At 44.9% G+C, this 24,651-nt stretch overlaps 1 protein-coding gene across 1 annotated transcript; it reads right to left on the bottom strand.

The window, feature by feature from the left end:
• Window positions 1–27: 27 nt before the first annotated feature.
• Window positions 28–24,256, bottom strand: urb1 (URB1 ribosome biogenesis homolog). The gene is made up of 38 exons (XM_018764999.2): window positions 24,069–24,256; window positions 22,909–23,048; window positions 22,247–22,398; window positions 21,951–22,080; window positions 21,395–21,491; window positions 21,225–21,310; window positions 20,984–21,109; window positions 20,683–20,813; window positions 20,402–20,597; window positions 20,105–20,242; window positions 19,786–19,959; window positions 19,523–19,649; window positions 19,174–19,409; window positions 18,940–19,059; window positions 18,702–18,818; window positions 18,308–18,446; window positions 17,811–17,981; window positions 17,125–17,324; window positions 16,583–16,804; window positions 16,290–16,469; window positions 15,124–15,952; window positions 14,661–14,865; window positions 11,787–11,973; window positions 7,576–7,634; window positions 7,291–7,481; window positions 6,933–7,043; window positions 6,763–6,826; window positions 6,252–6,420; window positions 5,062–5,164; window positions 4,734–4,894; window positions 4,339–4,450; window positions 4,091–4,197; window positions 3,762–3,905; window positions 3,461–3,570; window positions 2,627–2,806; window positions 2,226–2,467; window positions 1,231–1,800; window positions 28–933 (listed from the first exon to the last, which is right to left on the bottom strand). The coding sequence occupies exons 1-38, from the start codon at window positions 24,253–24,255 to the stop codon at window positions 743–745; spliced, it is 6,804 nt and encodes a 2,267-aa protein (XP_018620515.2). The 5' UTR covers window position 24,256; the 3' UTR covers window positions 28–742.
• Between the last annotated feature and the right edge of the window lie 395 nt (window positions 24,257–24,651).

The raw sequence follows: 24,651 nt of genomic DNA, 5'->3' as shown, positions 1-24,651 counted from the left end.
CTGAAATGTGAAATTATACATGCGTGTCTTAACTGTATGCTGTTTTGTACGGTTATGGATCACATACTATTTATACTTGAAAATGAATGCTGGTTTTACAAATGGTTGAATGGCAGATGATAAGAAAAAAAAAAAATGAATGACTTGAACTGTAAAGCTCGACACGCTTATTTCACTGCCAAAACTGATTAGTGTTCCTACTGATCTGATGTGCAGATTCATTTTCACTTCTAAAGAAGTACCTGAGAATTCTAGCTCTATTCTTAGAATTGCCTCCACTTGTTACCATGGGAACAGCTTTCAGACATTTGACAATAGCACCCCCTGCAGTGACCAATTTCATTATTATATTTCAACACACAGGATCATTTAAGTCCGTCATTACATTGCTTTCACTAAAGGACACTCACCATACATTGAGCATTTGTAGAATGAGATTATGATTTTAGTGCCGCTTTGGCACCAGCTACCATGAAATGCAATCCATTAAATATGTTTAAAAAAAAAAAAAAAAAGACACACGCGGGTCCAGTTTCAATGGTAAAAGATTCATTTTGGAACATTAAATTTCAGACGTTAAATAGTTACTTTCATTCTGAACAAACACACAAGATGCCAAATTAGGACATGTATGTTGCTTTAACGTAAACATGCTAAGAACTAGATCACTTTACACCAAAAAAATATGTTCTAGAAACATTTCCTCTGTGTAAATATACTTTCTGAATGAGTTCCTCCTTCTTTAATCTACAGAGCCCACAGCTGCAGCGATGGCTTTACACATTGCTGTGGCGGCACATGCAGCGTTCTGCTTCTTCGGTCCCTTTTGCCGAACTCCGTCCATCAGTCTGACATGGGTCAGGAACAGCACTGGTTCATCTGCACCGCTCCAGAGCTCCTGGATGTACAATGATAACAGCAGCAGCCCAGCTTCTGCAGAGGGAAAAGACCGGAACATCCAAACTGAACCCCAAGTACTTAATCCGTTTACTCTTGTCGTCTAGTCCACCCTGTCTGCTCTGTCACTTTTGTCCCATTTCTGAAAAAAGAGCAAATTCAACCTGCAAACTTATGCCAAACACATATCAGGAGCTACCAATATTTCTCAATAAAGTATTTATTTTAAACATTACATATTAAAAAACATGAAAACAAGCAGTGGCCTTTCTTGAATTTGATACACTAGAAACTTAACCACTATTCCAGTACTTGACTGATACCAGGGCTCACCTTTTTTGGACTCATCATCTTCTACTGAAGAAAAACAGGTGTTGAGCACAGTCTTATGTAGGGGTCCATCAGGTATGCCCTGGGCTTCCAGGAGATGTACCATTACAGTGGTGAAGAACTGCAGGGTCTCTATTTGGGCTGGGACCCTGCCAGGAATCTGGTACTTGCAAGTCTGATGGTATAGCCTGAGGAGGTCCTGCTTCACAGCTTCATCTGCAAGTATGGCCTTCACAGCCACCTGGTATGGAAGAACACTGGTCTGAATCCACTGCAGGAAGGGTGACAAACCACTATAAACGTCGCCGGTCCCCGAAGCCAGAGACCTTAACGTCCATTTGAGGAGCAACTGAATGGTCTGAAAGGCAAGGGCATTGCTCTCAGGATCAGTGCCCTCAGGGGTGGTCTCCGTATGTGTGATAATGCTTCTGAGCAGGGGCTCACAGTCTCTAAGTATTGGACCATTGTGTTTTTCCCCATCCCCCTCTCCTGCTGGTTCCTCAGGATGTTCCTTCTTGCGGGGGCGACCTCGCTGAAAGTGCCCTTTCGCCCTGCCCTTCTGATTCACAGGTCCTACAGGGAGGGGACACGATACCTCACTGTTTACATTCACACATTTCCTTTAAAAAGCTTGGTTCATAAGTGAAGAACTCAACAAGACAGAAAGAAATTAAGCTGTAAATTATACTTACATTTTCACCTCTTACCTAAATATACCTCTGACTATTATTTATATTCATTATATTAATTTAGCTCACGCTTTTCTTCAGAGCAATGTGACCTGTTAAGTTACTTACAATTATTTACTCATTCATGCAGTTGGGTAATATTTCCAAACAAATTTAGGGTACCTTGCTCAGGGGTACTATACCTGGAGGTGGGATTCGAACCTGCGACCTTTGGGTCCAAAAGCAGCAGCTCTACACACTGCAGTACCAGCTGTCCTCCATTTATAACGAACTTTCGTCCACATTCATACTTCAAGCTTCTGCACTTACCCAGAAGTTCCTTCACCTTATGCCGTCCCAGCAGCCCTTGCAAAGTGGCCAGGAGTGGTCCATTGTGAGACAGTATGCCCCAGAAGTGCAGCAGTTTCAAGGCACTTTTGCAAGACAAGGCCTGCTCTCGCACTGTGGTCCAGCCAGCCTGGTGACAAAAGCTGAGCACCCTCCTACGGTGGCTCAGGACCAAATCCAGGGTTTGGAGGAACCTGCTGAGCTGTTGGGACTTGACACCAGACCTGAACAAGTTGTTACACAAAAAAATATATTTTCTATAGAAAAGTGTCTGGGAAAAAACAGCACAAAATACCGTAAACTGAGAAGCAAAGAAAACGACATGTATGCAGTAGCACCTAGGCAAAACTGGTATAGCATGGTTTCCGGAACATGGCACTTACTGTAAGTGCCTGATGAATGCTGTGAGCACACAAAGAAACTCGCTGATGAGCGGAAGTGGCAGACACTTGGTCGATTCCACCGAACTGCACTTGCTTGGTTGATTCTTCTGCCCCAGAACCGTGAACCATAGCCTGTGCACCAAGTCAAGTGCCCCACACAGCAGCCTGCTGTCCAGACATCTAACCACATGTGGTGGGGGGGGGGGGATTTACACACAACAAGTACAAAAATCAGATAACACGAGTAACTGATCATGAAAGTGGTAGATGTGTTTAGACATGAGAAAACTTCTTAACCCTGTCTGGGATCAACGGAAAGTAATCATATCAGTGGAAACATGCAATTAAAAAGTTTTTGTTTCAAATCCCAGGAGTTTTGACGCTATGAAAAAGGGAAAAAAAACTGCAACTATAATCCAGCAGACTGATTGAACTCAGCTTAAAGAATCTCACTCCACTTGTCCTCATGAGGGTCACAGTGGTCTGGAAGCTATCCTAGAATCATTAGGTAGCAAGCTAGGAAGGACTACACCCTGGATGGGACACCGGTCCACTGCAGGGAACCAAACGTGCATTTACATACTGACACACTGCAGGCAATTCAGCGTCACCAATTCACCTGAACTGTGCGACTGTGGCCTGTGGGAGGAAACAGGAGCACCCACAGGAAACCCACATAGACATTAAGAGAATAAGAAAACTTCAGACAAACTAAGCTGGATCCAGACTTATTTCTAAACATACCAGATACTTTGAAGCAGCAGCACGACCTGCTGCACCAATGTGCCAGATTTAAGAATCTGTTGAACCAATTAAACAAAAAGTGCTGCTCACCTTCTTTCAATGGCCTGCAATATCCAGGACAGAAGGCCATGGAACTTGATGAGCTCATGGGCAGCCTTGCTGTTGTGGGCAGCCTGATGTAGCACCTCTAAGATCTGGGCCTATAGTAAAACATGACATGTTAGAAAACAGGGCCTCCAAAGACACGCATAGCTGCTACTGAACTGAGGCCAGACATGGGAGAAAATTCCTCACAAAGTTAAGAGAAAAGAGCAGGAGGCCAGGGCTGAATTATTGGTATATAAAGGGAATGACACAGTGAATGGGAGGGTGCATTTGGGTCAAAGCGCACCTGAGTAGACTCCTCGCAAAGGGGGCTGGTACAAAAGCCCATCAAGACCTGGAAGATGCCTTGCTGGTCACACAGCTTATAGCAGTGTCTGTCCATCATGCCTTCCTTCAGCATGGCTAGAATCCACTCACGCTCTGTCTTGTGCTGGGTAAACAACCACACAAGGACAGGGATGAGCCTTTAGTGATATGACAATCTGTCACCCCACCAACTCGCCCAGAGTTTACTGACACACACCACATAGTATTATTAAATGCAAGAAACTATGAACTTAAAAGTTAACCAAGAGATCAGACATTTGTAATCCACGGCTTTTAAATCAGCATTACCTCTGTATCAGAGCTGAAGAAGAGCCTGAAGAATCCTGGGACTCTTTTCAGGTCCAGATACTGATGGGCCAGCAGAAACTTGTTCATGACCAGATACATGTGCTCTTCTGAATACAAGAAGAAAGACCCAGAGGTGGAAATCATTGGCTGTGCGAAATGATTTTCATGGGCGTGTACTTTTCAACAGGACAATTCACTTCTTCACCAGGTGAAGGAAACTTAGACATGTGTGCCACCACTTCACCCACCAGGCCTGAGCATCTGCTGCGCAACTTTGCCAATGTATGTCGTCAAGAGGAAAGGGAACCGGAGATTTTCCTGACGTATACCATTCCGCACGGTAACCATCAAGTAGAGCAGCTAAAGGGGGGAGGCCAGTCATAAGAACAAGGTAAGGTAATCAAACGAGTACGTGGAGTTACGGTTTGCTTTTCAAATAAGTACAATAAGTTAAACATGCATACGTTATTAAAAATCTCAACACAAATAAAAAAGTACATAAATAAAACCCAAAATTCCATGGAAAACAATCAAATGTAAATCATATATTTCATCACAACTGATTTTTGTATTAAGGCCAAGACAAACGCAGCGTGACATACAGCATAACACCTGAGACTCTCTCCATGGACAAGGTCCTCACCTGCCTCTTTTCCTTGAAGCGTGCTGCCTCCAGGTGATGGTAAAAGGAACCCAGAACATGGTAAGCAGCTGCCCTGACCTTGGGATCGTAGCTGCTCAGAGCTGCCACTGTGACACCTAAGGCGTGGCTCGACACAAACTTATAGCAGTTGACCACTGACTCTGAGAAATGGGACACAGACAATTCATGTTTTCATATATATACACTACTTAAATAATATCCATACGCCCAAAATATATTCACAGTATTTGGTATCTATTATCAAGCAAATATCAAAGATGCAGTAAAAATTATACTGAAAAATAAGGACAGTTTCTACAGATGTTACCTGGCTTGAGCATCACACTGAAGAGAGGAAGCAGAAAGCAGGGGTCGTACAGCGTCCCAAGATCCTGGACTCCTTCATCTGTGTAAAGCAGCTCCTTGTCCTCCTGGTGACACAGATAAAGAGCTACTACAGATGGAGTATTTTATATCCCTGGACAACTGCAACTCTCTCCTGTCTGGTCTTTCTGCCTCCTCCACCAAACCACTTTGTTTGATACAGAATACTGCTGCATCAGTTCTTTTTAACCTGCCAAAGCATTCCCATGTATCTCCCCTCCTCCTCTCTCCCTGCTAGATGTCTGCTGCTGCTCCTATCAAGTCCAAGACTGTTATTGACAACAACAATATCATCAATGGATCTGCTCTACAATACCTACAGGACCTGATCACTCACTACACTGCAAGCTACGTTACTCCACCTTTGGCCTCTTCGTGGACTGACGGACGGAGACGCGCACGCACGCACGGTCCAAAATCAAAAGCCCAAAGGTTCTGAGTTCATTCTTCCATGTGGTGGAATGATCCCCCTTCTCTCCCTCAGAACTGCTGAATCCCTCTCAACATTCAAGAACTCTCAAACCATCTATATCAGACTCACCGCTCTAAAGAACTATCTATTCTATAAATTTGCGCTTCATTTTTTTTTTTTTAATTGTACTCTCTACCAATTCTCCAGCTACTCACAAAGTATATTCTGGTTAAACAGTGGTATTAGACTAAATGAACTTTGAGAATCGAGTATCTCCATCTATTGGGGTAATGCACATTTGTTTTCTCTGAGGTGTATGTCACTTCGGGGCAAAGCGTCTGCTAAATAAATGTAGAAACTGAAATTAACATATAGAAGCCATCACATTGAGAACAGCACAGATATAGACCCCCCAGAAATTGTAAGGGGCATAGCGTTTACAAACTAAATGCTTAAAAAAATAATTGATTCAGCAAGTAATGACATTTTAGAGCAACTCCCTGTTTTCCTCCAAGCAACTGCTACTCTGAACTTAAAAATGATAACCTGATTTAAAACTTGAGACAAGCTGTTGTTAATAAACACAATTCAAATCTTTAAGAAAGAACAGAACTTTCCCTCTGCTGCTAGTGGAGTGGTTCCAGAGACTGGTGGAGAAAAAGGCACGAAGCACCTTCTCTGGAGTGAAAATGACAGGAGGGTGTGAGTATGCTGTGCTGCACCTGGGGAGTGAGACGGCGTTGCTGGGGGAAGTGTGCCATGGTGTTCAGCATCATGCCGGGGTTAAGGAGGGCCAGTAGGTCTTCGCCACTGGGCTGCTGCCATAGGGATGACCCTAGACTCTTCCGGGCCTTGTGGTGCTCCACAGCTGCTGGGCCCCACAGCAGAAACCTTAGGGTTCATCAGCACAGCAGTGAATAAACATAAAGCACAAACAGACAAACAGAGATAGAAGTAAACACACACACAGTAAAGACATAAAAAAATGGATAAAAAGAAAATAACTGCACAAAACATGGACAAACAGACAGACAGAATAACACACAAAAAATATTTAAATTGGCAGATAGGCAGAAATAAACACAAAGGAGATCAAAAGTGGAAAACAAACATTCAACAGTAAGACACAACAGGACAGACAGATGCCCAATAAGTCAGAAATAGGTCCATTTAAACAGAGAGACTCCAACAGCATAAAACAGCACAGGAGGCGGGGGGGACGAGGCCACTTACTGAGAATCCGCCAGGCTGAGATCGTTTCTCTCATACTCCTGCAGCAGCAGCAACAGTTTCTGGTCTAAAAAAAAAAGTGAGATTTAAGCCCATTCGCAACACAGAGATACCATACAACTGATACTTCACTTTTCCATGCTGCTTTTGCCTCTTTCGCTTAAATTTCTCACCTGTGGGACACAGGGTGGCTCCGTAGGCTCCCAGCAGAACCAAGAAGTGGTTAACATGGCAGACACTTGGACACATCTGCACTAGGGTCAGCAGGAGGGACACAAGGGCCTCTACAATAGAACAGGACTATAAGACTGTGTGATCTTCTGGGCTCAGTGTCAGATCAAACTTACCCTTCCTATTCCACTCCAACAGAGACTGACAAAAAATATTCATTACATAAAAGTTATGTAAACTCAGCTATGAACTGCATTACAAAATAAATTTGTTACTGGAGCCATTCTCAGCAAGCTACATACATTGCTTTGAAGAAATGGCAAAAGTGGGGCAGGATATTGGGTCGGCTTAGTTCTTTACCTTTCGACGAAAGGTTTCCAGCCAACTCGTCGCGTGGATCGAGCATGGAGGGCAGGAACAGAGAGTGGTTGGTAGTCATCATGTGCATCGTGGATAAGGCTATAAGGTCTTTGGGGACTTCGGTGGTGTCATATATTCGACGTAACAGGCTGTTCAAAGTGTCCAGGAAAATTTTGCTTCTGTACCGATACCTGCACGGGAACGCAACTGTTATGACACAGTAACACATAATCGATGTGTCCAGACAAGAAGATGTTCCTGTGCAATCTCGAAAGATGCACTTACTTGAGGCCGCACTTAACAAAGCCGTTCCAGTCCAAGACACTGACGTGTTCAGGAGAAATCTGATGGACAATAAATTCCAGGTGCAGTCATAGTGCAGTGGCCAAGGAGAGAACACATGTACATTAAATCAAATAACTGTCACTTCACCATAACCACAAGTGCACACACAGGTGGTGAAAATCTTTGGCTCATTCTCTGCAGCTGTTTGGCATAAGATCACACTGCTTTTACATCAACTTGTACCAGGCAGAGAGTGCAAAAATATTAAAGCAAAAGATCACTATAAACATATAGGTTTACGCTGACTCCTTGTGTTACCAACATTCAAGTTACACATTTTTTGCATTTTAGTAGATGTATTTTTAATTGCACTTTCACCACATATCCCTTCTCTGAAATTTAGCTGTTGGGGAGCAAAACTAGCATTTCTACCTGAATTTGAATGAACTATTCAAGAAATCCAAGATTCGAAAAACAAAAGTAAAGTCATTACTCGGTTTTTAATTTTAATGCAGTTCAAAGTTAAAGCATTTAAATAAAAGGTCTTGGAATTAATTTATGTAGTATGCATGAAGTGTCTCAAAATGTCTTTCAGACCACTTCTTTCTCGGCATCCAGGCAATCCCATAAACTTGCATCACACTGTGAGAATCACATTTGCATTTCCTGACAGAATTCTACAGGCAGCTACGTGTAACGTGCGGTGGAAAAAGCGGTGCCCAGATTAACAAGCTGTATCAAAAGTTCTTTGCCTGTTGTGAAATACACCTTTGCTTATTCTAGGTTAAGTCACTTCGGAGAAAACATACAAATAAATAAGTGCCGCCAGGTCTATGCCCACGGGGCCTGGCCGGGCTCAGCCCGAAGCCATAACGTGGAGCCGCTCTTCGGTGGGCTCACCACCTGCCGGAGAAACCGTAAGGGGCCGGTGCATTGTGAGTTGGGCGGTGGTCGGGGCCGAGTGCCCGGCCGACCCAAACCTCGGGCGCCAACTCTGGTTTTTGGGACTTGGAATGTCACCTCACTGGCGGGGAAGGAGCCTGAGCTGGTGCGGGAAGTTGAGAGATACCATCTAGATATAGTCGGGCTCACTTCCACTCACAGCGTGGGTTCTGGAACCACTCTACTCGATCGAGGGTGGACTCTCCACTATTCTGGCGTTGCCCAAGGTGAGAGGCGGCGGGCTGGTGTGGGCTTATTAATAGCCCCCCAGTTCAGCCGCCATGTGTTGGAGTCTACCCCGGTGAATGAGAGGGTCATCTCCCTACGCCTTCGGGTCAGGGAACGGTCTCTCACTGTCGTTTGTGCTTATGCGCCTAGCGGCAGTGTAGAGTACCCGGCCTTTTTAGAGTCCTTGGGGGGCGTGCTGGAAAGCGCTCCCACTGGGGACTCTGTCGTTCTACTGGGGGACTTTAACGCCCACGTGGGCAGCGACAGTGATACCTGGAGGGGCGTGATTGGGAGGAACGGCCTCCCTGATCTGAACCCGAGTGGTGAGTTGTTATTGGATTTCTGTGCTAGTCGCGGTTTATCCATAACGAACACCATGTTCATGCATAAGGGTGTCCACCAGTGCACTTGGCACCAGGACACCCTAGGTCGGAGGTCGATGATCGACTTTGTAGTCGTTTCTTCTGACCTTCGGCCATATGTCTTGGACACTCGGGTGAAGAGAGGGGCTGAGCTGTCAACTGATCACCACCTGGTGGTGAGTTGGATTCGATGGCGGGGGAAAAAGCTGGATAGACCTGGCAGGCCCAAACGCATAGTGAGGGTCTGTTGGGAACGTTTGGCGGAGGCCCCTGTCAGAGAGGTCTTCAACTCCCACCTCCGACAGAGCTTCAACCAGGTCCCGAGGGAGGTGGGGGACATTGAGTCCGAATGGACTATGTTCCGCTCCTCCATTGTCGGTGCGGCGGTTCGGAGCTGCGGCCATAAGGTCTCCGGTGCCTGTCGCGGCGGCAATCCCCGAACACGGTGGTGGACACCGGAAGTAAGGGATGCCGTCAAGCTGAAGAAGGAGTTCTATCGGGCCTGGCTGGCTCATGGGACTCCTGAAGCAGCTGACAGGTACCGACGGGCCAAACGGAGCGCGGCTCTGGCAGTCGCCGCGGCAAAAACTCGGGCTTGGGAGGAGTTCGGTGAGGCCATGGAGGAAGACTTTCGGTCGGCCTCAAAGAGATTCTGGCAAACCGTCCGGCGACTCAGAGGGGGGAAGCGGTGTTCCACGAACACTGTTTACAGTGGAAGTGGTGCGCTGCTGACCTCAGCTGAGGATGTTCTCGGGCGGTGGAAGGAGTACTTTGAGGATCTCCTCAATCCCTCCGACACGCCTTCCGTAGAGGAAGCTGAGGCTGGGGACTCGGAGGGGGACTCGTCCATTACCCTGGCTGAAGTTGCTGAGGTAGTCAAAAAACTCCTCGGTGGCAAGGCTCCGGGGGTGGATGAGATCCGCCCCGAGTTTCTCAAGTCTCTGGATGTTGTGGGGCTGTCTTGGCTGACACGCCTCTGCAGCATCGCGTGGAGTTCGGGAACGGTGCCTCTGGACTGGCAGACCGGGGTGGTGGTCCCTCTTTTTAAGAAGGGGGACCGGAGATTGTGTTCCAACTACAGGGGGATCACACTCCTTAGCCTCCCTGGGAAAGTCTATGCCAGGGTACTGGAAAGGAGAATCCGACCGATAGTCGAACCTCGGATCCAGGAGGAGCAATGCGGTTTTCGCCCTGGCCGTGGAACACTGGACCAGCTCTATACCCTCACTAGGGTGCTGGAGGGTTCGTGGGAGTTTGCCCAACCAGTCCATATGTGTTTTGTGGACCTGGAGAAGGCATTCGACCGTGTCCCTCGTGGCATCCTGTGGGGGGTACTTCGGGATTATGGGGTTCGGGGCTCGTTGCTACGGGCTGTTCGTTCCCTGTATGACCGGAGCAGGAGCTTGGTTCGCATTGCCGGCAGTAAGTCAGACCTTTTCCCGGTGCATGTTGGACTCCGCCAGGGCTGCCCTTTGTCACCGATTCTGTTCATTATCTTTATGGACAGAATTTCTAGGCGCAGTCAGGGAACGGAGGGTGTCTGCTTTGGTGGCCGCGAGATCTCGTCTCTGCTTTTTGCGGACGATGTGGTCCTGTTGGCTTCATCAAGTCAAGACTTGCAGCGTGCACTGGGGAGGTTTGCAGCCGAGTGCGAAGCGGCGGGGATGAGAATCAGCACCTCCAAATCCGAGGCCATGGTTCTCAGTCGGAAAAAGGTGGATTGCTCCCTCCGGGTTAGGGGGGAGTTGCTCCCTCAAGTGGAGGAGTTTAAGTATCTCGGGGTCTTGTTCACGAGTGAGGGAAAAATGGAGCGGCAGGTCGACAGACGGATCGGTGCGGCGTCCGCAGTAATGCGGTCATTGTACCGGTCTGTTGTGGTGAAGAGGGAGCTGAGTCGTAAGGCGAAGCTCTCAATTTACCGGTCGATCTACGTTTCTACCCTCACCTATGGTCATGAACTCTGGATCATGACCGAAAGAATGAGATCGCGGATACAAGCGGCAGAAATGAGTTTCCTCCGCAGAGTGGCTGGGCGCACCCTTAGGGATAGGGTGAGGAGCTCAGTCACCCGGGAGGAGCTCGGAGTAGAGCCGCTGCTCCTCCGCATCGAGAGGAGCCAGTTGAGGTGGCTCGGGCATCTGTTCCGGATGCCTCCTGGACGCCTCCCTGGGGAGGTGTTCCGGGCTTGTCCCACTGGGAGGAGGCCTCGGGGCAGACCCAGGACACGTTGGAGAGACTATGTCTCCCGGCTGGCCTGGGAACGCCTTGGGGTTCCCCCAGAGGAACTGGAGGAGGTGTGCGGGGAGAGGGAAGTCTGGAGTACTCTGCTCGGACTGCTGCCCCCGCGACCCGGCCCCGGATAAAGCGGAGGAAGATGGATGGATGGATGGATAAATAAGTGCTCATATATCACATTATAACTTTATCCCAACCTTTATCAGGATTTAATCTGTAAATTAACTGAGGGACATTGGTATTATTAAACTTTAACTGAATGCAACCTCGTGGGAAAAGGACTTTGGATTTACAAACAAATCAAGCTTTGAATGGACTTCTGGTCTTCATTACATTTGTATGACGAGAAACCACTTTATCAACGGTTTTAAGGCAGGGCAGACAGGACCATTAGGTAGGAAGGATTTTTTGATGGGGGAGGGTGGAAAGATAAAACTATCGCACCATCAGTCCCTGCAGTCTCTGCAGCATTGCTTCCTCCTCTTCCACAAATGCCGATTCCTGCGGCCTGTTGCTCCTGAAGGCTATGTTGAGCCAGTGGAAGGCAGCCCTGAGCACAGCCTTCCTCCACAAATCCAGCTGCTCTGGGGACTCAGACAGTTTGTCAATGATGGGGTCCACCAGTTGCCACCTGTGGAAACAGAGTGGCCTTATAGTGTCAGTGATCTGACCCAACACGTACACAGCAATATATCCTTAACCACCCTGCCACGACCACCAAGCATCGTTATATAATAACGCTAATTGCTACTTTATTCATTATTAATAAAAGCGTTACTTGGCAATGACTATTTTGATATTACTCAAGCCTACTGTCTGTGTTCAACAGCAGGAGAGATGTGCTCAAAACCAGAACAATTAATTACAATATGTTCTCAAACTATAAACTGGGACAAAGTATGTTCATATCCCATAACTTGTTCATAAATGTGTGTAAATAAAAACATTGTGACAACCAATAAAAGCTTAATACAGATGTGTCTTGATTTGTTCAAGGCTAAAGTTCTGCACATTTAGATAAAGCTAGAGATAATTAACAAAAAACTTCCTCAACCACTCATTCAGTGCAAGGTCTCAGTGCCTGGAGTCTATTCTGGAAATACAAGCATTTGGCAGAATTTACCACAGAAGGGACACCAGTCCGTCACAGAACTTTCATTATGTTTTATCAGCTTGAAATATGTGCAACATGTGTCAGCATGTGGTCAGACTGCTCTATTATCTGTGCAATCAAACAATCAATAAAAGTGTGATTAAAGATTTACCTTAATTTATTCCCTGGGTAGATTCTGTATTAATTCTCAAATACATCTATTAATATAATACTTAATTCAACATTTTCATTAACGTCAGTATATATGAAAACAAACTAAAAACAGTTCCACAAAATCCTACTAAATGCCATCTGTTGACTGATTCATGCCATAAATATACGTTCCTCATCGTACTGATCGCTGACATTCAATAACTCCAGATACAAGCGGTAAAGCATGATGAAGGTAGCCAAATTTTGATGACCTTTACAGGCAACTATTCTAGACTTGAAAATGCAAGTAACCTTCATGCAGCAACAAATTTTTGAAAGTAGGCAAGTGAAAAAAAATTTAGAAATAAACTGAAAAATTCATGACAACAATATGCGTGACATGACAACCCAGCATGCCCACAAAATATTACTTATTTAATAAGTACTGGGAACCGGCAGGTGGCCAAACCATGACACAGAACAGGGCTGTATTGCCCTGTGCCTGTCTGCAAATACAAACAAGCTGTTGTTAAAGTCAGAAGATCTGAGTGACAAAAGAGGACTGGGAAGGACTAGAGGGCAAATATTTTTCCCAGAAAGCAAGGCTGAGTACTGTGGTTACTGCTGGCTTTATTTTAATTTTCAGATTTACTCTTTTGTCTTAACAGGGATATGTGCTTGTGTTGTGTGTGTTTTAGATGAATAAAATTCTGTCTACAACTGTCAAATAACTGAACTCATGTAGCCAACTAAGCTGGAAAATTGTTCACAATTGTTTTAATATGCATATTTAATTCTTAATAAAAACAGTAAGGTGCAAAATCTATCATGAATATGTGCTGTAAGAAAATCCCTTTTAATAAAGTTGAGATATGATGTAAAAAATTGCTATAGCTGCTACATATCCTAGAGGCACCTGGCTTTTAATATGTTAGCTAGCTCCCTACTGAAAAGTGTATTTAAACTACCGTAAAATGTAGAAAGCAGCCCTTAAAGGGTGTATAATGTGGCCACTACTGATTCATTTAATTATCAACATCAGAGCAGCACTTAAATGTTGGAAATTATGCAATGAATAGAACTCCCTGTAACAATGATTTGAATAATTGGCCACCTTACGTTAAGCTCTACGACAAAACACAGGACCTTGTCAAACACTTCAATGCAAAAGTGGATTACAGTCAAATCCGCACTTGATCCAAGCTATTTTGAGAGTGATGGTGTGGAGCAATTTTGTTGTTGTTTATATAACTTATTCCTATGTTAGAAGCAATGTTTCATTGTCCATAACAAAAAAAAAATGCCAACTAAGGAGATGTGCCCTCTTGGCATTATTTAGCAGTACTCTACATTATTACCGCAGTATTTCAAAAACAGGTTAAAATAGGAACACTTCACTCTGAACACCGAGGGTTACAGATAGTGCTCGTTTTTGACTAAACTTAGCTCTTCAGCACTTATATTTATTTATTTAGCAGACACTTTTTTCCAAAGCAATTTCCGCTGGATACTATTTAGGGTTATCAGGCCACACACCTTATTCACCGTGGTGACTTACACTGCTAGATACACTACTTACAATGGGTCACTCATCCATACATCAGTGGAACACACACTCTGTCACTCACACACTATGGGGGAACCAGAACAGCATGTCTTTGGACTGTGGGAGGAAACCAGAGCACCCGGAGGAAACCCACGCATACATGGGGAAAACATGCAAACTCCACACAGACTGAGCGGGGATCAAACCCATATCTTTTTACGCCACCCAGGCGCTGTGAGAGAACAGCGCTACTCGCTGTGCCACTGTGCTTCCCACTTAAGTACTGCAGTGGATAGTCTGCCACCTAAGATACAAAAGCAAGATCGGTTAAAAGGCAATCTTAGCATGTAAAAGCACAGGAAGTCTAGCCCTTGGGAAGCCAGTTCGTACACCCCTTGATGTGGTGTTGTGTCTGCTGGCTTGCCAACAAATATTATGGTGTTCATCTGCTTTTTGGTTTAAATAATCAGGGAAAAGGCAAAGAGGGTCAAGAACTGGATTCAGGTTCGGAAAGACTTGAGTTCACCTTTCAGAGCTGTCCAGCCTCTGCAGGACCTCAGGCAGTCTGCCAACAAGATGAGGTACATCAGCAGGCTCTGCTGCCAGCCTGACCAGGCCAGAGAGTGCCTCTACACATCTGGCCAGGGAGTCATGGGCTCCGTCAGAGAGCACGGCGTTGGTCAACATGGGGAATAAGGCTTCTTTTAAAGTCCTCAGAGCAGCTGCTCGCACTGCACGGATAAAGACGGGGGGGAAGCATGGGTAACTTCACCCCACTGTACCACCAAAAAAAAAAAAAAAAAAAGGACAAATAACGTCCTTTTAACACTTCAATGCAACAGGCTTGTCTAGATCTGCCACACAAATTTGCATAGAAAAAGACGACAAAACAGGCATATCCAGTAATGTCTGGCTGCAACTAGTCAGGGATTTGCCTATACTTGCTACGCAACCTGGGGTAAAGATTTTCAGTGGTTTTTGTGGCTGACCTCCTTTGGCCCCAGCTGGGTCCTCCAGGCTTGTGGTCCCCAGGTAGGCATTCAGGAGAGGGAGGAAGTAGTCCACTGAGCTCGCCATTTCCTCCAGGCCAGAGGGCTCAAGACACCAGAGTTGGAACTGCAGCCTGTGTGTGGGGCAGTTCTGCAGCATAATAGCCCCAATGGCCATGGCAGTGGACCTGGACTTACCACGCAGGCAGTGGAGAAACATGTCAGCAGGGAGCAGTACCGCGCAGGCTGGTTCAGCCTGCAGGATCTGCAGGAGGAAGTCCTCTGCTGCACCACCAGGCTGAGATGTCAGGAGCGAGGACAGACCACGCAGTTGGGATTGTGACAAGGGTGGGGCACGGTCGCAGCCAGACATACCCTCCGAAAGCACCTGCAACACAGCTCGGCCATAGACGCTGAGCTCTGTACCCTCGGCCCTGTCTAACACCAGCCTCTCCAATGGGAGGAGCAGCATGGCAGATGCCACTTCCCTCAGACAGGACACATCCATATACTCATGCAAGGCAAGAAGCCCTTTGAGCGCCCACGATTCCTGCTGGCCCTTCTTCCTTTGGCTCTGGCTCAGCTCCTTCAGTACAGCCTGTTGGATAGCCTGCAGGTAGCCCGTGATGAGCTCCAGTGAGCCCAACTCCCTGAGGGTAGGCGCACTGCACTGCAACAGCGCCAGGGTACCCTTGCTGAGCTGGGACCACATGCGTTTCAGCCTGATAGGATCCAGATTGTGGTTAGGCAGCGTCCCCAGTTCTAGAGCTAGGAACCAGGACTCCAAGGTCGGGTGTGTGAAGATGGAGCGCAACACAGTAAGCGCTACCTACAAATGCAAACAGGGCAAATTTTGCTTTTGTCACTCTTAAGTGATTTTATTCAGGTGTATGTGCCCAGAACATTAATCTTAAAATCTTATCAGTACAACAAAATATTTCTCAGTAAAGGTAGCATCAGAAAAGGCATGCAATCGGTTTCAAAAAAATGTAAGGAATGCACAACAAATGTATCAGATAAGCAAATCTGATATTCCTTTGGTTATGGTTATCGAATTAATAGATAATGTAAACATTTAATTTAGGTTTAAAGAGCTTAAATATTAAATGGAACACGACAAATGTTTTTTTGATTCTCTACTTTAACTGGAAATTTCAGACACGCACCTTCTCCCTGCTGACATGATCACCGGAGCCCATGTCCTTGGGGAGAAAGAGGTCCGATTCACTCTGGGAGTCGACAGCCAAGGGCTCTGCACTGTCCTTGATGCTCTGCAGCTTATTCAACAGCGACTTCAAAACCTCCATAAGGACACCCAGGGCAGCCGCACTGCCCTCTTTGGGAAACTGCAATGAAAGTGTTCGCAACAGTTGTTCAGACACCATCAGTCTTGTGAAAGGAGGACTGCAATGAAGGCTGGAAAACAATTATAGTTGCTGCTGCCAGACAACGAACTCACCGTACTGAAGTTGTCCACCGATGTTTTCAGGTACAGCAGAACTTGTTTGATTGCAACTGGGAAATCAGTCATCTGAAGAGTGGACAGGGCCTCCTCTGTGCGTTGCCTGAATGAATCCTGGACCCAAGCTGTAGGCCCTTGGTTATAGAAAGCCTTCATCACCATGCTGAAGGTAACAACGGGGGCCGTTTTACCAGGAGAGAGGGACTTAGAGTTCAGGAACTAAAATTAAAACAGAGCAAAAAAAAAAAAAAAAAAAAAAAAAAAAAAACACAAATCCATAACAGAAACCCAAAGGTGGAACAACCTGTTAATTTTCAGTAACAAATCGTATAGTGGGGATTGTGGTAACTTGTGCAGTTTGAAGATTGTGCTGCCGTTTTAGTTAGCTGGTAGTAATATGTCTGCATTACAAATTCTAAAAGGGGCCCTGAAACCATACCTTTGAGAAAGGTACTTCACACAAATTGCTCCAGTAAAATTTTTCTGCTGTATAAGGAGAACTGAAAATGTAAAATGTATATGCATAAAAATTACTACACCAGCTCATCCTTTGACTGCAAGGGGATCCAATGGGAGTAGTAGCGATGGAAGTCCACAACTGCAGGGTCAAGGGCTACAGTGGGTTGCAAGGACTGCAGCTCGTTGTCATAGTGTTGAAGCGCCAGACAGAGCGGGAGCGGGTCTCTCTGACAGTGAAGCACATCAGACAGCACCGCTGCCAGATACTGAGCCACCACACCTAGGCAGAAAAATAGCTGTCTTATACATGGTGATGACTTTTTACCGAGTTCAATTTCAGTGTCATGACTTGTACGCTGGTTAAAGTGTCAGAGGCCCAGCTGTTTTACCACTGAAGAGGTATTTAACTCAAACTGTTCAAGCAAAACATCAGACTTTAGCTGCAGGGGGCATAAGGCATAACGCAAGGGGAATAACATCCACCGTGTCCAGCTGCCGCCTTTTGTAGTCGAAGAGCCCAGACTGCTGTGGCTCCCTTTATATTTACCTGAAATTGACTGAGTAAAAAAAGAAAGAAAAACTGCCATATCCACCCAAATTGTTGTAATCATCTTAACACTAAGTTACGTCGCACAAAAGCTAACAACAGAATATGTGTAAGAGGGGTTAGGCAACAAAATAATTATCAGTGTGAAGAATTTGTTGCATGTAGAAGGAGAGAATAAATTCGTGATTTATGTGTCAGAGTCTGCAGCTATGGTTTTACCCTTTTCTGCTTTATTGGTGGCTTGGAGGCTGTTCCGAGCCTCCAGTGCTGCAGGCACCAAAGCGCTGAAGGGGAAGGTTTGGAGGATGAGGTCATCACTAACAGATGGTGCCAGCTGATCCATGTCACCTTCACTGCTGTCCAGGATAACATCCACCATGTCCAGGACGTCTAAAATGAAAGGCAAGGAAAATTCTTACAATGGAATATCTTACAGATTCATTTGCTTACTGGGGGTAGCATGCCACCTAGTGGGCGAGGACACAAACTAGCTATGAAGAGCTGATCCCATGTTGATCTAAGCTGTCATACATTGAAAGTATTTAACTTCAACAGCTTCAGAAAAATCACCCAGCTTTTGACAGTTCACTAATAAATATTTGCACATAAACAAAAATCCGTTTTTTTTTTTTATTATTATACAAAAAACTGCTATACAGCTAGACTGACATATTTTATACTTTTCTTTGAAAAAGCACAGCTCGGTAAGGCCTCACCATCAATGTGTGAGATGGGGATACTGGCAGCATCTCCTTCCTGCCCAGTCGGGTTGGCCTGCAAGTGGGCTGCATCTTGCACTAGGCTGGCTGCCTTGTCTGTGTATGTGTATGGGTTGGACATCAGCCTGACCAGCACCTGTCAACACACACACACACACGACATAAATACACTTCACACAATAAAAACTGTGAGCAAACAAAACAACTCAGTGCAACGTAAAATTTCCTTTGCATGAACTTAAACGTAAATTCTAATATATGTATATTCCAATTCTGCGTGTCTTAATTCTCTTACTATTTTATTAGTTCCGTTACTAACAATAAAAACGCTGATGAAATAAATACGCAAGATAACCAGGCTTTGATATGGGTGCTTGTACTGGGTACTCACTCTCTCCAGAAAATGGACAACAGTTTCCTGCTGTGCAGAAGGAATATGGTCCAAATGGGTCAACCACAAGTCCAGCTCGTGCCAGGTGTACTCAAATACACTGCTGTCCTTCAGTACCTAACAGGTACAAAACAGGCATTATGAACACTCAAAGGAGTGAAGACAGCAAGTGGTACAGTGGGTAAGGGCCTAAATGAGTGACCAGGCTTGTTATGGCACCAACTTAGGTGATACTCACCTTGAGGATCAGCATCCTGGTGGCATTTTTCAGGTGGCTCTTGTCGCTGCTCACAAACATCTTGAGCAGCAGATAGAAAACGGACGTCTCGCTGGTGGCCTTTTCTGTGTCCGAGACATCCTTGAACGTTGAATAAAAAGGGAAAAAAAACCGAAGATGAAAAGGACTGTGGGGACATGAAAGGACACACCTTCACTCTTTTGTGTAGAAACTCATGGTTCTTTATACACTCACCTGAACTCTGAACCAGGAGAACTTGCTGGCAGGTAATTCCAAGGCCAGCTGCAGAACCTGATGCTGGAGGACAGGTGGGACTTGCTCTGTCATTCCCCTGTCTGTTACAACCCCTTTCAGAAGCTTGCTGAAGTCAAAGGGGCTCTGACTGATTAGATGAGGGACCACCTTCTGGTACAGACAGAGTACCTTGAGGATGAGGGCTTTCAGAAGGATAACTTCTGGCTCATCAGAACCTGCCAGACGTAAGCAGCAATTTCACGGTAAGAACAGCGTGAAGTTTTGTAAACTGCATTGGCCAGAAAAAGTAGAAACAGAACATTTAAGGAGGAAAAAAAAAAAAAAGTACCATGCTCATGAGGGGTGGGAGATTGCTCCTTTCCACCTTCTTTCTTCCCTTTTTTAACTTCATCTTCTGCCTTCTTCTTCATCAGTGACTGCCAGTTCCAAACAATGCTGTTCACATCTGGCAAGATCTGAAAAAGTTAACAGATCTGCCATTTCAGCCAGTGGTTACATAGCGTACACAACAGTCCATCACACTCGTCTCTCTGCACAGTGGGTGTGCCTTTGAGGCCTCCTCCTTTTGGAGGGGGTGCACCATGCCGTTACCTTACTGAGAGCCTCCCTGTAAAGCTGCACAAGGTCCTCCATCATGGCAGGTGTGTAAAACTCGGAGCTGCGCCACACAGACTGGTCCAGGCAATGCTCTATGTTCTTCAGTGCCCGCCTTAAGATAAAGGACACCAGAGAGAGGGTTGCATGCTTCACCACAGTGTTATCCACCTAGGAGGTTAAAACAGAAATTAAAAAAAAAACACATCAAAGCTTTTCACTATGAACCAGGCATCCCCTGCCCAAGAATTACTTAATTTCAAAAGAAATATAATTTCTAAAAGGGACCGATGATAAATTATGGAGGATGACTCACACTGAGGCCCTGTGTGAAGAAGGCTTTGTTGCAAACCGGCGGTAGTGAAGTAACCATCACCATGGCAAGCAGACGGGGCAGTGGGACGAACTCGCAGGTCCGGAAGGCTTTTGACACCTCCGGCTGAGCCTCGTAGATCTGCAAAAGCCACAATGAATGCAGGAACTCACTCCTGAGTCCTCCTCATCTGCGCACCCTCACAGAGCACCTACACTCCTGACTACTACTTAGAGACACTCGGAGGCAGTCAAGACCAAAAGAGTATGAATGCAAAGCAACAAGCTGCAAAGCTATTACCTTCTTAAGAAGGGTGATGTTCTCCTGCCAAACACTCTTGGCTCTCGGGGCAAAGGAATATTGTGACTCCTTGAAGTACCGTGACAGCATGTCAGGATTGGCCTTAAGAACACTGACCACCAGGTCGGCTACAAGCTCGTCCTCTGTGGCCTGCTTCAACCCCACCAGGAACTGCAGCAAGACTATGTTTCCAGCCCTGTACAAACACATCAGCTGCTAAGGACAAACGGCAAGAAGATGAGAACAGGAAGATGAACGAGTGAGCAAAAGGTCCAGCTCACCTTCCTGCTGTGCCAAAGCTGGGATCGTAAAAACTGATTCCATATTTTCGAGAGCAGCACAAGTCCACCAGAAACTTATGAACCAGCTCCCGCACTACCATCTTCCCATCTTCTTCTGGATTCTCAACTGTCTACAAGATGAACAGGGTATATTACTATGACGCAATCAAATTGGAAGCAAAATTTAATTTTGATAATAATTAAAAATTACTTTGCTTTATTCTTTTAAGTTTTTCCTCCTGCTTTAGCAATATACACGTGAACTTCTCAAATCAATAAAGCACACTCAACCACACCATACCTTGCTTTCATCTGAGCTTGCATCTACAATCCCATTCCACTTGTACAGAGATGCAAAGTGAGCCAAAACCACAGGACTAAAGAAACGCACTTTCTGCGTTTTACTTATGCTCTTATTCCATATAACCTGCAGCGAGACCCCACGGAGAAAAAGGGAAACAACTTAATAGAAGAAAAACCAAGTCTGTTTATCAAATAAACAATGTCATGAGGTCCTAAAACTCAGAACATCAAATTCTTACTTTAGTCTGCAATGTAGACAAAATAAGATTGATTACAGATATCCTGTCTTCCTTCAATCCGGTGCTTAAAATGTCAGGTAGAAAATCTAACAATGGAAAAACATGTTATTTTAAAGTGGGGGGGGGGACATTCATTCACATTAAGAATAAATACAAACATATCTCAATACCTTTCATATCAAGAACTTGAGAAATGGTAGAACTGTCACCAGAAATCAAGAATGAAAGGGCAAACTGGATGTAGGCCATGCGAACGTCAGGTCGTCCCTAAAGAATGGGAGAATAGCTTCACTCTGAATAGCCAGCACAACTAACAGACAATACAACAAGACATCTAACAATCTCTTCTGATGGATGACTAGTCAAATGCGTATACATTCGCAATTCTTCCAATATTAAAGTTCATAACTGCACACAGAAGTTCTCTATAGATCTTTAAAAAGTAGGATAAAGTTTAAATTTGGGACAGTAGGTAGCGTAGTGGTTAGAGCTACCGCCTTTGGATCCAAAGGTCGCAAGTTCAATCCCCACCTCTGGCTATAGTACCCCTTGAGAAAGGTACTTACCCTAAACTGCTCCAGTAAAATTACCCAGCTGTATAAATGGGTAAATAATTGTAACCTTAACATTACAAGTCGCTTCGGAGAAAAGTGCTAAATAAATAAATGTAAGTAAATTAAATATTATAAGAATCCATAGATTTTTAGAAAGAAAACAGTGCTATACCATCTTGTCCCTTCTCCGAGCAAGACCGGACAAGTCCTTTCCGAAGTAGAAGTGGCTGAAGACCTCTCTAGCCATATCCGCACCCTGGGACACCATAGAGGACAGGAGGCACAGGCACACGCGGACAAACCTGGGCGGAGCAAACGACAACATATTGTTCCTCCATACATTCCATGGTCACAGTGACAGGACATACACTGACGTGTGTGAGGATGCATTCGCTAACAGCTGGCCAGTGGCACTGACCCCCTCCTGCTTGGAGTTTTTGATAGGGCTAACTAGTTCTGCTAAAGCACCTGTGGTTTTCTGAGTGCAGGGATGACTGGAGAAGCTTCATGTAGCTGCTGGTGATCTTCTTCACGATGGTGGTGCCCACCATACTAAAGTGGGAGAGATCGCTGGCTGTCCGCAGCAAAATCATCTCCAAGCTCTGGAAGATCAGCATCAGCTGCAGAGAAACGCAGGATAAAGAGCGGACTAAAGCATTGAGGCGAGTACCAAAGTAAATAAAATAAAAGTTCAAATTAGTTAATTTAAAAAAAAAAAAAAGCTTGTAAACCAGCAGCATTCACATAAACCTCATATTTCTCCCAAAAAATAAACAACTTGAATTGTGAAACTGTTTTTATCGTCATCTTTATTTTCCCGACCCAGGTCACGTGGAAAACCCCTTCAGCTGCAAAAGCAGAGGGTCACCAGATGGTTGTGGATTCAGTGCTATAACCCGAAGGTTGTCAGTTCAAGTCCCAAGACATGTGTTAAGTACTGAAGTGTTAAGACACTTAACCTTATAAGCTCCAGTCCAATATCCAGTTGTATAAATCGGTGAAAAACTGAGTGACGTTGGATAAAAGCAGCAGCTTAGCCACTACTGCCAGTAAAAAATATATTGAAAAATTAAAAGTACCAATCTGACACATTGTGTGCTACTTCTATGAAGCCTCTACCACCCACTTACTTCGTTTTCCGAGTGCTTTTCTCCCTCCAGCAATTTAAATACGTCAGCACACTCCATTGAAATGGTGATGTAGCCTTCGACAACATCATAGAGGTCTGCGCACGGCAGCTTCTTAGCTACTGACACGAACCTTTCCAAACCTGCAGGAAACAAACAACAAATGTGTAAATGTTGCACGCCCGAAACAAACAGGTAGTGTAGTGTTCTAGGCTGTTTCTGTTTTTTTAACCTGAAAGTTCCTTGTTCTTATCCCACTCCTTTTTCAGTACCCCTGAAAGTACTTACCCTGAACTGACACAGTAATTTAGAAATACCCTGCTGTAGGTAAACCGTTGTAAAGCTGATTGTTTAACTATGTAACAAGATTCAAGAGTTTATTACCATATGTACAGGAAACAGCCTGTTACACCATTCAATGAAATTCTTACTCTGGGATTCCTTCCAGTAGCCAAAGACATAAATTATAAGGACATAAAGAAAGAAAACACAATGCGCAAGTTACAAATCTACAAAATTACAATTAGTGCAAATACAAGAAACAAAATATGTGCATATATAAAGTGTACAGTGTGCAACGTAAACACGGAAAACGTGCAAAGTACTGCAGAGGTAGACTGGCTCCTGCTGTTGTTCGCAATCTGAAAAAAGGGGTCCATTTGAGTCGGTCACTTTGGATAAAAGTGTCACGTAAAGGTTAATAACGATCCTAACAAAAGCAATATCAATGATGACAAGAAGAACAAACCATCAAAATACAAATAGTAAACAAACCCCCAGTAACTTACTTGGAGTAAGTAAGAGAGTTAGAAACTTTCAGGAAACTAAGTTGCCCAAAAAAATGAGATCGAGGCAGTACTGAACCCATTCACTCTCTCGCTATACTATAGTAAATATATATATATATATAATATATATACAAAATATAGAGTGTGTGTGTATCACACACACTATTTTTTTATAATTTTGATAATGGCATATAATTATATGTAAACTAGTCTATATAACAATGAATATGAACTACACACTGCTTAAAACAACTAAAAATTCTACAGTAAAAAATAATATATTGTATTTGAAGAAGGTTACCAGAGACTGCCTGCAGCCAGTCAGTCAGTGAAGTTTTGTTTGTTGTCACACAAGCTAAGCTGCTGCTAACTCACCCTTCGAGGCTTTGGTGGGCTCCTTTAACATGGATTTAAACACAGTGCCATTAAACTCCGTGTCCGCCACTTTACTCCTCTTCGCTGGTACGTCGGACTCCCCCGACACTTCATTTGCACGTTTCTTCTGCATTACTCCAACCTGACTAGAAACTCCAGCACCATACCGGCATGTACACTCTCGCATGTGTCTCACACGGAAACGGAAATCGCACGTTCAAATTTGTGTCCGTGTACTTCCGCGGCCCGCGCGGACGGGTTCCGCTTTGCCTCCTCACCGGGAGAAGACCGCATTCCTCCCACAGGAAACTTCACAGGGCTTATTAATTTAAGGCCTCACGATATGACTGAGCTTTAAGCTTCAAAGACAACAGTCATGAGTCATCGGCACGGCGCTGAATTTAACATCACATATCAAACGTCAAGGCGATAAAGTTTTATAATTCAAGCCAAGATTCGAGATTTTTATTTGTCACATACACAGTTATACACACATGCAACCCGTAGCGAAATGTTAATCTAGTCAACTCTGAATCTTGAATCTTGAACCGCATGGACGATTACATTTATATTTACATTTATT

The sequence above is a fragment of the Scleropages formosus genome, chromosome 10 (genome assembly GCF_900964775.1).
Source record: "Scleropages formosus chromosome 10, fSclFor1.1, whole genome shotgun sequence".
Lineage (NCBI taxonomy): Eukaryota > Metazoa > Chordata > Actinopteri > Osteoglossiformes > Osteoglossidae > Scleropages > Scleropages formosus.
Note: the sequence above shows the minus strand (reverse complement) of the source record. Positions and strands in the feature narration are given on the sequence as shown.